At 38.1% G+C, this 14,602-nt stretch overlaps 2 protein-coding genes across 2 annotated transcripts; both read left to right on the forward strand.

The window, feature by feature from the left end:
* The first annotated feature begins 4,143 nt into the window (after nt 1–4,143).
* Nucleotides 4,144–5,076, forward strand: LOC129924642 (zinc finger MYM-type protein 5-like). The gene has a single exon (XM_056021103.1). It carries the CDS (start codon nt 4,144–4,146, stop codon nt 5,074–5,076), a length of 933 nt encoding a protein of 310 aa, XP_055877078.1.
* A 1,101-nt stretch (nt 5,077–6,177) lies between these two features.
* Nucleotides 6,178–6,672, forward strand: LOC129924643 (uncharacterized). The gene has a single exon (XM_056021104.1). The coding sequence runs from the start codon at nt 6,178–6,180 to the stop codon at nt 6,670–6,672; it is 495 nt and encodes a 164-aa protein (XP_055877079.1).
* Nucleotides 6,673–14,602: the final 7,930 nt, after the last annotated feature.

Below are 14,602 nucleotides of genomic sequence, written 5' to 3' on the forward strand. Positions count from 1 at the left end.
CTTCTGAAGAAACTGCGACAATTACCTGAAGCCCCCAAACAAAATTCGTTTTTGTCTATGTCACTGGGAGAATCATCGAGATGGCAATTTTTCCTTGTGGCCAATACTTCTTTGAGGCACTGCATGACAATGTACCATAAAATTTTGATCCAGATTCTAGGTGTTAGGTGTACTTTAGAAAATAATCGAGAAATATTTGCTTTTTATACTTTCTGTATTATTTTGTTTTGTTTTCGTGAGCACTTATGTTGCAATAAATTCGTTTGTATTTTGTTGGGAATTGTACGTATTCGGTCTCTCATGAATGGATCGTAATTGGTGTGACGATCACCCTTGCCGGGGATTATATTATTAAACTTGACAATTCAATGAAGTGAAGAAAGAAACATCTCTCTGTATTTTCTTCCAAACTTCTTTAATAATACTTCTTCAACTTTCACATAAAATGACTTCTCAATTCAATAACAACTTGACTTGATACTTCATAAATAAAACTTAAAGATACATGAAACTTCACTTAGTATAACTTCAACTTCAACTAATAAAACTTTAATTAATGGACCCGCTAATATCACAAAACTTATAATCATTACTAATCGAGGACTAAGCGAGGACCATCGCTCTACAAGAACTACTACTATGCGAGGACCAAGCGAGGACCATCGCTCTACAAGAACTACTACTATGCGAGGATCCCGTCTAACTGACTTTCCCCTAATTTATACATTTCTTAATCGTAAATTCCAGAATCATGGAACCTTCTCCGATAATTATTTTAGTAGCTTTGACCTTATAGAAGCTGACGTGTGCTATTATGTTCCCTTAAGCTCTTTCTTTGATTGGATACCTAAAATTAACTTGTTTACGCTGGACACTTGCGCTGGATTGAACTCGCTTCTAGAAACTGGTCGAAATAGGTCACAGACTCGACTTGTGACACTTGGACAGTAATTTCACTCCAGGTTATTTCTTTGATTTTGTTCTGCCAATTATTCTTCAGCTCGTTTGCAATGCCCACGGAGTGCCAGATAATCCTTTAAGAGAAAACGCTTGATGTCCAAGATTCTCTACAGATAATCTCTCCACATTTCCCCCTCTTGCTTATTTAAATCTTGAGCCTTGTTGTCAGTATTGTTGCCCAGACAAACTTCAAGTTCCCTCCAAGCAAGTGAGGTGTGGCTGAGAGGCTAAAACCACTTACGGTTTGGCCACCTTACAAGGGGGCTTGAGTTCGAATCCTGACTACAGCAGTGTTGTGTTTGCTGAGCGGTCGAAAAACCTTCTCCCTAATACCCCCTCCCTCACTAGTCCACAAAAGAGATTAGACCATTACTAATTAGTAATTAAAAAAAAACAACACTTTTATAAACGTGTCCATAACCAGTGCATTGAACAATGAAGCAACATCATGTAAGGCTTTACAAAATTGTAAAAGTGAGCTGCCTTCAGAGATGTAAACAAATCTGGTAACATTTAATTCCAGCTGGTTACATTTAATTTCATTTAAGAAAGAATATAGGACATAACAAATTTCCAAAACAAATAAATGTGTTTATTTTTATTTATGTAATTGCAATGTATAGTTTTACTGACAAACTTTGTCCTCGGTTTGATGCCCCCCCCCCCACACTACTTGATGCCTCGTGCGGCCCGCACCACCCGCACATAGCAAGCTACGCCACTGTCATAGACTATTCTATCATCTAAAACTGGTTCACACTAAAGAAAAAGTTTGTTAATATCTTGCTCGCACATATAACATGTTTGTATTGAAACTACCTGCTAAGAATTTCTGTCTGTAAACTTTTTTTTTTTTTTTTTACCAAGGTCGATCTCTCTGTCTGGTCTCCCACTTTCCATTCTCGGATCAAGTTGAAACTTTTCACCATTATTTCATTCGATGACAACACACGAATCAATAGAAAAAAATAGTTTATCAATTAGTCTTAATAAATAAATAAATAAATTTAGTTTTGTTCATAAAATTTAGTAGGCTAGGAGGAGATAAGCCTTGCAATAATAAGAGATTTAGCCGCGGTTGAACGGTGCCTTCCCACTAAAGCAGGGCTGCCAGAGGGTTGTGGCCGCTTTCGAGAGAAATAAAAAAAAAATGACGCCCTCCCCCACTTTTTTTCTAAAAAAATAATTTTCTAAATTAACACTGTCAATTTCTGTGGTTTTGCCCTATTACCGACAAAACTGGAGAAGGATTTTTGTGGCTTCTTAATAGAAAACATTGCAAAGTTTAAACTGGAAATGATCGAAAAATTCTAGAGGGCAGGGATAGGTTAACGACGTGATTATAAAATGGAAAAAGTAATGCTTTTAAAAAAATGGAATTCAATCCTAAGGTGTTAAAAAAAAAAGCGCCTTAGGACTGAACAACTCTTTTATTTCACTGAGACTTATCCCGCCATACTGAGACTTATCCCGCCATACTGAGACCTATCCCGCCATACTGAGACTTATCCCGCCACACTGAGACTTATCCCGCCATACTGAGACTTATCCCGCCATACTGAGACTTATCCCGCCATACTGAGACTTATCCCGCCATACTGAGACTTATCCCGCCATACTGAGACTTATCCCGCCACACTGAAACTTATCCCGCCATACTGAGACTTATCCCGCCATACTGAGACTTATCCCGCCATACTGAGACTTATCCCGCCACACTGAGACTTATCCCGCCATACTGAGGCGACCAAAAGCGCCGTTGGCTTTAGCTAGACGGTTGACTATTTCTATTGACAGTGACGAATCATTGGACACTGTGCAGCCTAGGTTACCTTCTTTTGTTTTTTAGGTTGATGGACATACCAAACGTGAGGTTCCGCACCGATGGCAGTATATTATACGTAACATACGGCCAGTGGCGTACCGAGGGGGGGGGGCGACATCCGCCCCGGGCGCCGGAGAGTAGGGGGCGCCAAAATGGGTATTACCAGTGGCGTCACTAGGCAGGTGCGGGGGGTGTAGTCCGCACCGGGTGACACCCATAAGGGGGTGACATCCAAGTGAAAAAAAAACAACTTTTCAAAAACAGACAACAACTTTAAATCTGGCACATATTGCGAACTTATTTACGCAAGTAGAATCTCCTCTCTCTTTTTTTCCGTTCTCTGATTCTCTCTCTCAATATGTTTCTATAAATAATTTTGGTTCCATCAAATTAACCAAAACGTTACACCATACTAATTTTACTAGCAAAACATTACACCATACTTTCAGCGGCATGGATCGGAAAAATTCTTTGATGTATGGAAATGTGTCATCGAGGCTATTGTGATTGTCGCAAGCTCTTGTCGCATTGTGCGATGGTGTAGAAGTTTGCTGTCATTTTTTTTATTCCCCCTGTATTAAAAAAAAAAATCCGCCTATCGTGTTAACGAGAAAGAGGGACAAGTGCGGTAGGTTAATAAAACATTGATGTGTTGGAGAGTAAAATAAGGGGTGACAATTGGATACTCTTGAAATAATATATAAAAATGAACTCACATGGCACAGTTGCCAATAACAAATTATTTACAGATAAATCCGGGTAAATTTTTGTATTAATTAAAGGAAAAGTAAGTTTTTTTGTTGTTTATTTTGGATAATGTAGAACTATAAATACTAAATTTTAAGCATGCAGATAAAATTAATTATAAATTAGAATGTATTTAACGTTTGCAACTTCAATCATTGTAATGTAGAATATTTGTAAATATGTATTGAGCAGCTAATGAAAGAAGGTATATTTGAGGATTATGATAACAAATATCAAATAAGAGTTATCACATTACAATGTACATTGAAATTGTCATTTTAAAACACTTTAAATTAACTAGTAAATACAGATTTAGATCTGGGTATTACACGCTCTATATAGGGGAGAGCACCCATGAATAGGCTATCAGTCTCGTAAATGTTTTGCTAGATTTGTACGGTAAAATATGTCAAATTCCCTATGCATTTAAAAGTAAGCGATAATAGGCAGCGATTACGCTGCAGATTAAAGCAGACGCATTTTTGGAAGTGTAACTAATTTGAAAATTTCACATTTATTTTATTTAATATTGTTTAAAGGTGAACTCTTAATGACAATGATTTGTTTATATTATTCAGGCCATTATTCATAAATATTTGACAAATTTAACCATGTCAAGCAAGAAATTAAGCGGAGCTCAACAACGCAAAAGAAAACGAGAACAAGAAGCGGATGCTAAAATATCTGGCTTAATCATGCAGCGTATTTTGAAACTGGGACAAACAGAAGTTGACGACAAAGAAGAATCTGATATTGATAATGTTGGACAAGAGGCAGTAAATGATCCACCAAGTTGCTATCAACTGGATGACTCTCTGATGACCTCTGCGATACAATTGCAGCCGTCAAATTCATCTACTCAAACTGCTGAAGCCACTAGTGATAGTAAACAGCGTATGCTCCTTGATTCACGTGATTTTGGTTACATTGATTTTGATTCCATTACGGGCTTATCAAACGTAGCAGACAATCTTCGTATGGAGTTGATTTCTCGTGGGCCAGAAGTATTTCAGAACAAGGATGCTAATTTTGCAGTAAGTGCAGGCCGTTCAATGACTTTAACATGGTTTAAACGTAGTCTTCCCAATGGAGAGGAAGTCAACAGATCTTGGTTGCTTTATTCCCCTTCTAAAAAGTCAGTGTACTGTTTCTGTTGTGTATTATTCACTTCAACAAGCAGTAACTCTAGATCGTCATTTGAGTTATCTTCTGGATTTTGTAATTGGCGACACACAGAGAGACTGGGGGATCACGAAAACAGTCCAAGTCATCGAATATCTTTTACTAAATGGAAGGAATTGGAACATCGGATTTCACAAGGTATGTTGATTGATATGGAAGTTGAGAAACAAATTCAAAATGAAAAGCAGAAATGGCGTGAAGTGCTGAAACGAATTCTGGCTTGCATAAAATTTCTAGCTAGCCAAAATTTGGCTTTACGTGGTCACTGTGAAAGTCTTGCTGAAGATGATACCGAATGTTACAATATAGGAAATTTCCTGGCCACAATGAAGCTAATTGCTCAGTTTGATCCATTATTATGAAGTCATCTACAGCATTCTAAAAATGTTCCGGGTTCAGTTTCATATCTGTCACCAAGAATTCAAAATGAATGTATCAGTCTTCTTGCATCTACTGTCAGAAAGCAGATACTCTGTGATATTCGACGAAACAAATATTATGGACTAATGCTAGATTCAACACCTGATCTAGCACACCGGGAACAGTTATCAGAAGTTATTAGGTTTGTTGATGTTAATTTCAAAACCAAAAAAGTGACCATCAAAGAATCTTTTCTTGGTTTTATTCAGCTTCATGCAAAAGATGCAGCAACACTAGAAAATGTTATTGTTGAACAGTTGCAAGCAGACAACCTTCCTATAGCTGACTGTCAATCTCAGTATTATGATAACGCAGCTGTAATGGCAGGAGAACTGTCCGGACTCCAACAAAGAATTGCCATTCGAAATCCTCAAGCATCGTTTGTTAATTGTAACAACCATAGCTTGAATTTAGCTGGATTACATGCTGCAAAACAGGATCCAGTTGTTGTTACATTTTTTGGTACAGTTGAGAAAATTTACGTTTTTTTCAGTGCTTCAACTGTTCGATGGGAGAAAATGAAAGAATTGCTTGGAATTACATTGAAGAGAGAATGTCCAACACGCTGGAGTGCAAGACAAGATGCGGTGAATGCAATCCACGAACAGTTTGATGGATTTTTACAGCTGTTAGAAAACCTGTATGAAGATGGTACTCAAACTAGTGAGACTCAGAATGATGCATACAGTTTGCTTCAAAATGTGATGAATTTCAATTTCATCACTCTACTTGATTTCTGGCATGCAGTTTTGTCAAAAATTGACCGGATTCAAAAACGACTGCAAGATCCATCAATGAATTTCCATGACGCAGCACTGGATTTAGAAGGACTGCAGCAACTGCTAAGTAGCATTCGAGAAGATGTTTGCATCACTGCAGTTAATGCAGCTAAAGTTCTGTGTGAAAAATTGGGAATTATGATAGAAGGAAGAATTAAACGTCGAAAACAGATGCCTGGTGAAAATGCTGGTGGTGCAGGACTCGCTGCGGTTGAAGAAATAACTCGCATTATGAAATGAGTTATTGATAGACTAATCCAGGAGATGACAACACGATTTGGTCGTCTGAAGACGTTAGATGAAAAGTTTGAATTTCTATTCAACATCAGCAAATTGTTTGCTAATGATACCTCTAATGATATTCAACAGCACTGTGCTACGCTGGCTGACTTTTATAAAACTGATATCGATGGAACTGAACTGTTCGTAGAAATCAGTGACTGCAGTATGTTGCTAGATGCTACCCCAAGCAGCCCATTAGAATTACTTTCATTTATTATTTCATATGGCAATGACATATTTCCAAACTTGCGAATTGCTTTGCAAATAATGCTGACAATCTCTGTGTCAGTTGCTAGCTGTGAGCGTTCTTTTAGTAAACTAAAAATCATTTTAACTCATTTGAGAGCTTCAATGAGTCAGGAGCGTCTGTCAGACTTGGCATTGCTAAGCATAGAAAAGGAGCTGGTCGAAAGAATTAATTTTGATGATGTCATTGACAACTTTGCTAGTGCAAGATCACGAAAAGTAGTTCTATAAGAAATGGCTAATGTTGCTTCAGATTGTTCATTAACTTTGTTTACAAGAAAAAAAATTAATTTATTGATTGGTGATTGTTTTAATGCAAATATAGATTACGCATACTAATAGGGGGGGGCGCCAACAGACTATGCCGCCCTTGGCGCCTGGCACCCTCGGTACGCCACTGCATACGGCACCTGGTCTCCCATACAAGAATTACAGAGATGATTGCTACTGAGTTGCTCTATGCGGACGATTGCAATCTTCTTGCACACTTCGAACAGGAGATTCAACCTGCCGGCCATGAATTTACTGAGGCTGCTGCCTCGTTTGGTCGTCTTCAATATAAAACTAAAACAAACAAGTCACCAGAATTCAATTCTTTATTGTAGATGACATTTTAATGTTAATCCATCATTTGCCCAAGCGCAGCCAAAGGGGGTTTGTGTTGAAAACCTCCCCTTCAGAGAGTTTTTAGTTTTAAAACGGCCTCTAAGCGGGTTTTGAGGATACCACCCACCTATGTCATATAAAACTAAAGCAAACTACAGTCACCAAACTCTATAAGCATATCCAAGGGGTGTTTTTGAGTTTCTCCCCCCCCCATTCATGTGGTTTTGACGATAAAACTCCCCTTTGCGATAAATAATCTAAAGCCAAATTTCAAGAGCGTAGCCAAGAGGGGTTTTGAGGTTAACCCTCTCTTTTCCAACAAAAGGAAAATCAGAGCTGCAATTATTACATTTCATGAGCGAAGCCAAAATGGGTTCTGTGGTTACTCTCCCGCTTCCAATAAATACTAAAGCAAAAATATAATTACCATTTTCTACCAGTCTCTGAGCTCCTTTAATAAAGTGCAGCTAATACAGGGGCGTATCTAGGAATTTTCCATCGTTTGGGGGCCAGGAGGCACTGGTGGATCCAGAACTTTGGAGTGGGGGGGCGACTTTTTTCCAAACCCTAACCCTAACGCCCAGTAAACCCTAACCCTATGCATAAACGTGCGTACAGCATATATATATATATATATATATATATATATATTCGATATATGAGAATAAAATAAGACTGTTTCTCAATCTTCGCGAAAAAAAAAAACAGTCTTTCTCTTGCAAGCTTGGGGGTCTGGGAGAGCGCTGTAAGCTTCTTCAGTGGGGTTCGGGGCGAAGCCCCGACGTCAAAAGCGTTTTCTTGCATTTTTCACGGCTGAAACGCATTCTCCTGACATCTACAGCTTATTATTCATCAGTGAGGTTCGGGGCGAAGACTCGACGCTAAAAGCGTTTTTTTGCATTCTTCACTGCAATAACGCATTCTCGTGCCCTACAGCTCATTATTCATTCTATTATAAAGTGCCTTTTGAATAAGGAGAAAAATATTCTAATATGAATTTATAGTCCCTTAATACATTGCAAATAAAACCGATTTGTTCTTTGAAAATATTAGATACCCCACATATTTAGATTAAGGTTTTGAGGATCGCCGCCGAAAAAAAAATTCGATTAATAATATTCAATAAAATTCTAGCATACATTGTGAGTTATTGTCCTAAATTTATTTAACTAGAAAAATATGAGATAGAGTAAAAATTGGAAAAAGTCGACTAGGAAAAGATTATCTGGCTTTTAAACTCATCTCAACCGTGACTGTTATATTGAAAAATTTCGTTTGAATTATAACTTTTCCAATGCAAAGTCTTTCTTAAAATAGTTATGATAAATTCATATCAAATTACACAAACTCTGTCTGGAAAGGTCGAGGGCGGTAAAATGAAAACTATTAATTCTCGCTTCTTTTTATAATTTCTGCTTGTTGATATGGTGCGCAAAGGTGCACGCGTTCAATATAATAAAGTATCATTCTCCGCCATGACACTATTGGTTGTTGTTTGTTTATTGCTGACTGTGAACCTAGATCATAATTAACATGGTGGCAGCGGTGTATTAATGATCAGAGGTAATCATTAATAAGTATATAAAGGTTTATTGTTTGCAATAATAAATAGGCAACAATTGAAGGCTACGCCGTGCAATGGCAGCTAGAAATTTCCTTCCTGTACCCGAGCCGCTCGAGGTAGAAGGAAACATGGCCGCTAATTGGCAAAAGTTTCACCGGAGCTGGCGAAACTATGAGTTAGCCACTAAATTGTCGGAAGAATCAGAGGAGGTCAGAGTGGCCACCTTTCTAACAATTATAGGGACAAAAGCGATGGACATATATGAAGGTCTTGAAATTGAGAAGGGAAAAGAAAGAAAGATGGAAGAAATAGTGAACAAATTTGAAAGTTTTTGCATTGGAAAAACGAATGAAACTTATGAGCGCTATGTGTTCAATACGCGTGAACAGCAAGATGGCGAGGACATTGAAAAGTACATAACAAATCTGAGAAGACTAGCAAAAACGTGTTGTTTTGAACGCCTGGAAGATAGCTTGATTAGAGACAGAGTAGTTCTTGGTATTAGACATGAATGCCTCAAAATGAAATTGCTACAAGATAGTAGTCTCACATTGGAAAGGTGCAGAGACATTTGCAGAGCGTACGAGACCGCCAACAAACAGTTGAGACAAATGCAAGCCGACCCTCCAATCATTGAGAAAGTATCAACACCTTCAAGAACAAACATTCAGAAAGGTAAATGCAGGTATTGTGGAAAGATTCACGAATACATTAAAGAAAAGTGCCCTGCATGGGGTAAAATGTGCCTAGCATGCAAGGGGAGACATCATTTTGCTGTAATGTGCAAAAAGAAAATTCAGCAGGTGTCAGATGATATGTCTAACGATGAAAGACAGATACAGTCGGACACAAGAGATGATGTCATGATGGTAAAAAATGAATGGGTGATGTCTTTGGAGAACCACAAAACGAAAAGGATGACAGCAGTTATGACAGTAAATGGTCACCGTGTAAGGTTTCAAATGGATAGTGGAGCTGATGTAAATACCATCCAGGAAAAATACGTAAATAAGAACCAGATAGAAAAGGCAACGCAAAGATTACTAATGTGGAATAAGACTGAAATGAGACCCTTAGGGAAAGCCACTCTAACGACGAGAAATGAGAAAACTAACGAAACATTTGAGGTGGAATATATAGTTGTACCAAATAATCTAGCATGCCTTCTAGGTCATGAAACTTTAACAAGAATGAAGTTAATCAAAGTCAATAAAGATAGGTTCATAGCATCAGTAGTGAATAACCAAGAAGAAGACTGTAGTCCAAAGTTTACTGGTGATTTGGGTGACTTAGGAGAAGTGTCTTTAAAGATTGATAGCAGCATTAAGCCCAAGGTTCTGCCGTGTAGAAAGATCCCTATTGCTTTACAAGAAAGAGTTAAGGAGGAGTTAAAGACCCTAGTGCAGAGAGGAATCATAGAACCAGTGATAGAGCCTACAGAGTGGGTGAGTCAGATGGCAATTGTGGAAAAAGCTAATGGAAAAATTAGGATCTGCATAGATCCACAAGCCCTGAATAAAGTTTTACTAAGGGAATTCTATAATCTTGCTACTTTAGATGACATATTGGCAGATTTGAACGATGCCAAAATATTCAGCAAATTGGATGTGCAAGAAGCTTTCTGGCATGTCAGACTAGACACAGCGTCATCTAATTTGACAGCAATGATAACCCCTTTTGGTAGATACAAATGGAAACGATTACCATTTGGACTGAAAGTGAGTTCAGAAATTTTTCAGAGACGATTAAATCTAGCACTAGAAGGACTGAAAGGCTGTTTCAATTACGTTGATGATATTATAGTGGTAGGAAGAGGAAGAACGAAAGAAGAAGCACTCAGAAATCATGATATTAACCTAAGAGAGCTGATGAAGAGATGTCAAGAAAAGAAGATTAAACTGAACCATGAAAAGTCTGTTTTTAGAACAGCTGAAATTAATTTTTTGGGTCATATTATTACAGAAGCAGGAATAAAACCAGACCCGAACAAAGTATCTGCGATTTTGAGTTTGAATGCTCCAAAAGATATTTCATCAGTCCGAAGATTCTGTGGCATGGTTCAATATCTTGCAAGATTTGTTCCAGACTTGTCGACAGATTTACAGCCCATAACAGAGTTGGTCAGAAAGAACACACCATTTGTTTGGTCTGATCAATGCACACGAGCTTTCAACAAGATAAAACAGAAAATATCGACTCATGGCACATTGATATATTTTGACCCTAACAAAGAGCTTACATTACAAGCAGATAGTAGCCAAAATGGGTTAGGAGCAGCGTTATTACAAGATGGCAGTCCGATAGCATATGCTTCTAGATCATTAACTGATACTCAGAAAAGATGGGCACAGATTGAAAAAGAATTGTTAGCAGTGGTTGTTGGTTTGGAACGTTTTGACCAGTATACGTATGGCAGGACAGTTATAGTTCAGAATGACCATAAACCACTGGAAAACATCCTTCAAAAACCACTCAGTTCTGCTCCGAGAAGGCTACAAAGTCTAATGATGCGTCTTTATCGTTACGATATCCAGTTTCAATATGTCAAAGGCAAAAATTTGTTCATAGCTGATACTTTGAGTAGAGACCCATCAGAGGAAAAGAGTGATATCCCTGATGTTTGTGTCAATACAGTGGGACTGGCAATACCAGATGCAGTGCTGGAGAAAGTCAGAATCGAGACAGAGAAAGATAGAACATTGCAAACACTTATTCAGTATATCCTAAATGGATGGCCAGACAAACATAATAGTTTACCTGAACTCAAACAATATTTTTCACTTAGAGACATGTTAACATACGAAGACGGACTCCTGTTGAAAGGAGAACAAATAATCATACCGATATCACTTCGCAAGGAAATAGAAGAAAAACTCCATGCAGCACATCTGGGAGTAGACTCAATGAAAAGAAGAGCAAAAGAAACAGTTTTCTGGCCTGGATTATCAGCTCGAATACAGGAAATAGCCAACTCATGCTACATTTGTCAGAAAAATAAACCAGCAAATCAGAGAGAAGAATTAATACAGCACGAAATAGGTTCTAATCCGTGGGACAAGATTGGAATTGATTTATTTCAAATGTGTGACCATAGTGGACTATTATTCAAATTTCATAGAGGTAGAAAACATGCAGTTGACAACAACACACGCAATTATAAAGAAACTGAAAGTTTTATTTGCAAGATATGGGGTGCCCAAAGTTTGTATATCTGATAGCGGACCTCAGTTCACATCGGAATATTTTTCCAAATTTATGATGGAATGGGGAGTGACTCATTTGAAATCTTCTCCAGGACACCATCAATCCAATGGAAAGGCTGAGTCAGCAGTTAAAATTTTGAAGAACATAATGAAGAAATCTAGAGAATCAAAGTCAGATGCTTATGAAGCTCTTCTGGAATTTAGAAATACTCCAAGGCAAGACACAAATCTAAGCCCAGTTCAGATGTTTTTTGGTCGGATGACTCGAACACTGATACCAAACAAAAGGAGTAACATTAAGATTTCTACATGTCAAGAGAACATTATGAGAAGGAAAGAAAAACGTCAGATGAGTGTAAAAACATCTTATGATAAGAGGTCAAGAAATTTAAGTCAGCTGAAAACTGGACAGATGGTCTATTTCCAATCTCCTAATGACCCTACATGGAGACGTGGAAGAATCCAGTCTCAAGTCAATCAGAGAGCTTACATTATTCGAGGTGACAATGGTGCAGTGTACCAAAGAAACAGAGTACATATTAACCCGAACAGAGAAACAGAAGAAGATATATTTCCCGATACTGATAACAACATACAGGACAATAGAACTCAGGATCAACACGTTCGCCACTCATCAACTCATCATTCCCTGCGACCAAGGGATCAGTTGAAGAAACCGACAAGATTCAATGACTATGTGTCTTAATGAACTATTGAATGTTGATTTTTAAATGTGATATGTTTCATATTGATTGAAGCGTATACATGTATGTTATGTTTAGTTGTTTATGTTGTGGTTTTGTTTTATTTTTTTTCTATGATACTCCCCGAAATGTTTTATTTATTTTTTTTTTTAAAGAAAAGGGGATGTTGATATGGTGCGCAAAGGTGCACGCGTTCAATATAATAAAGTATCATTCTCCGCCATGACACTATTGGTTGTTGTTTGTTTATTGCTGACTGTGAACCTAGATCATAATTAACACTGCTATTGATTGCATTTTGCATTAAAGAATAGGGGTTGGGCGACTCGATATAAGAATTTACTTTATAGCATATATAAATTATATTAGTGACAGATTTTTTAATTTTGTAATTTCTTACTATAATACAAAAAGAAAAAGTATTGATTTGCCCGATGGGGGGAAGGGGATTGCATGTATCGCACTTCCACCTGTTTATATTATATAGATATTCGACTAATTTTGTTCACATACTATGATTTCTCCATAAAAGTAGAACCGCCCCCCCCCCACTCAAAGGGTTTAGATGGGAAGGGCGGTGGAGGTATTTTCTCTTCTCCTTCCAATCGGCCAACAGGTGAACGAAATTATATAAAGACCGGTTAAAATACCCATAACAAGTTTTAATCATATAGATATTTAATTGATTCTGTTAGCAAACTGTGATTTCTACAAATAAATAGGACCGCCCCCCCCCCACTCGAAAGTTTATGGTGGGGGGGAGGGCGGATTGATGCCATCGCCCCCTCCCGACCCTACCAAATCGGCCAAAATACTAGAAAGGGGGGGGGGCGAAATAATCTAAAAATAGGTTGAAATATAAATAATTAGTATATATTATTAACATAAGTTATAAATTCGCATACAAATTGTGTGAATTCTATACTATAATTCGTCCGCCCCCCTTCGGGGGGGGGGGGGGGTCGGCCGAGTGGGGGGGGGCGATCGCCCCTACCGCCCCCCCCCCCTGGATCCGCCAGTGCCAGGAGGCCTGACCTTTTTGGGGGCTCCAGCATTTTGCGTAATATTTAATTTTTAATGTAAAAAACACTCATTTGGGGCCCCCTTTAAGTGATTTTCAAATTCTCCCCCTCCTCCCCCACTAGCTACGCCACTGAGTTAATATCAGATTTGTTGTTTGACCTACAATTTTTTAATAGAAGAGTAGCAAGATAATGCATTGCAGATACCCCAGAATCCAGAATATGCATTTTTATTAGTTTTAAATACCGTAAATAATGCTAGGTGCAGGAGCCTTGCCTCGGACTCGGCTAGAGGAGCTTACAGATCCTCAAATCAAGGACGGGCTATCTGCTGTCTTTCAACAAACCCAAGGGTACAAAAAAACCGCGCCAAAAAAAAAAAATTAAGGAAAAATATCGCCCACCTCTTCCTTCAAAAGTTCTAAATTCGATAGTGCCACCCCCCTCTTTTTCAGTATAGAGCACCCCAACCTGGACCCAATATAAATCAAGACACAAATGTTTCCTCCTATAAGTCACCTAATTTTGTTATGTTTGTCTTGGAGACATGGAGACAGGTCTTCTGCTCTTATCAGCCGATTCCATTTCTATTCAAGCTTCGAAGGCACGTGATATTGAAAAGGTCAAGCTCTATCAGTTGATTTTACAGGCTACGCCTAATCTGTGTGTGTGTGTGCGCGTGTGTTTAAGTGTTTACTTTTTCTGTTGTTTTCAATAATGTAGCCTACTCACAAAATTATTATATGCAAAATGATAGAACAGAAGTGTTGGGGAGGCGTGAGTAGTTTAATGGTTTTGTTTGTAACGATTGCTAGGTTCCAATTGATTTATTAATGTCTGACGTGTGGCACGTGACCCGCGTGTTGACAATTTCTACTCGGCCCAGACGAAACAGTCTGGATACCACTGACCTACGCTATTTTTATATATATATATATTTTTACAATCAATGTGTTTTACAAGACACCAAGCCTAAATAATGTCACTTTAGAGTGATCATTCATCTACCTTTAGCGAACTACTCTTTCAAAAGAAATTTTCTACAAGTTTCTGAAGACTACG

The sequence above is a fragment of the Biomphalaria glabrata genome, chromosome 2, assembly GCF_947242115.1.
Source record: "Biomphalaria glabrata chromosome 2, xgBioGlab47.1, whole genome shotgun sequence".
Lineage (NCBI taxonomy): Eukaryota > Metazoa > Mollusca > Gastropoda > Planorbidae > Biomphalaria > Biomphalaria glabrata.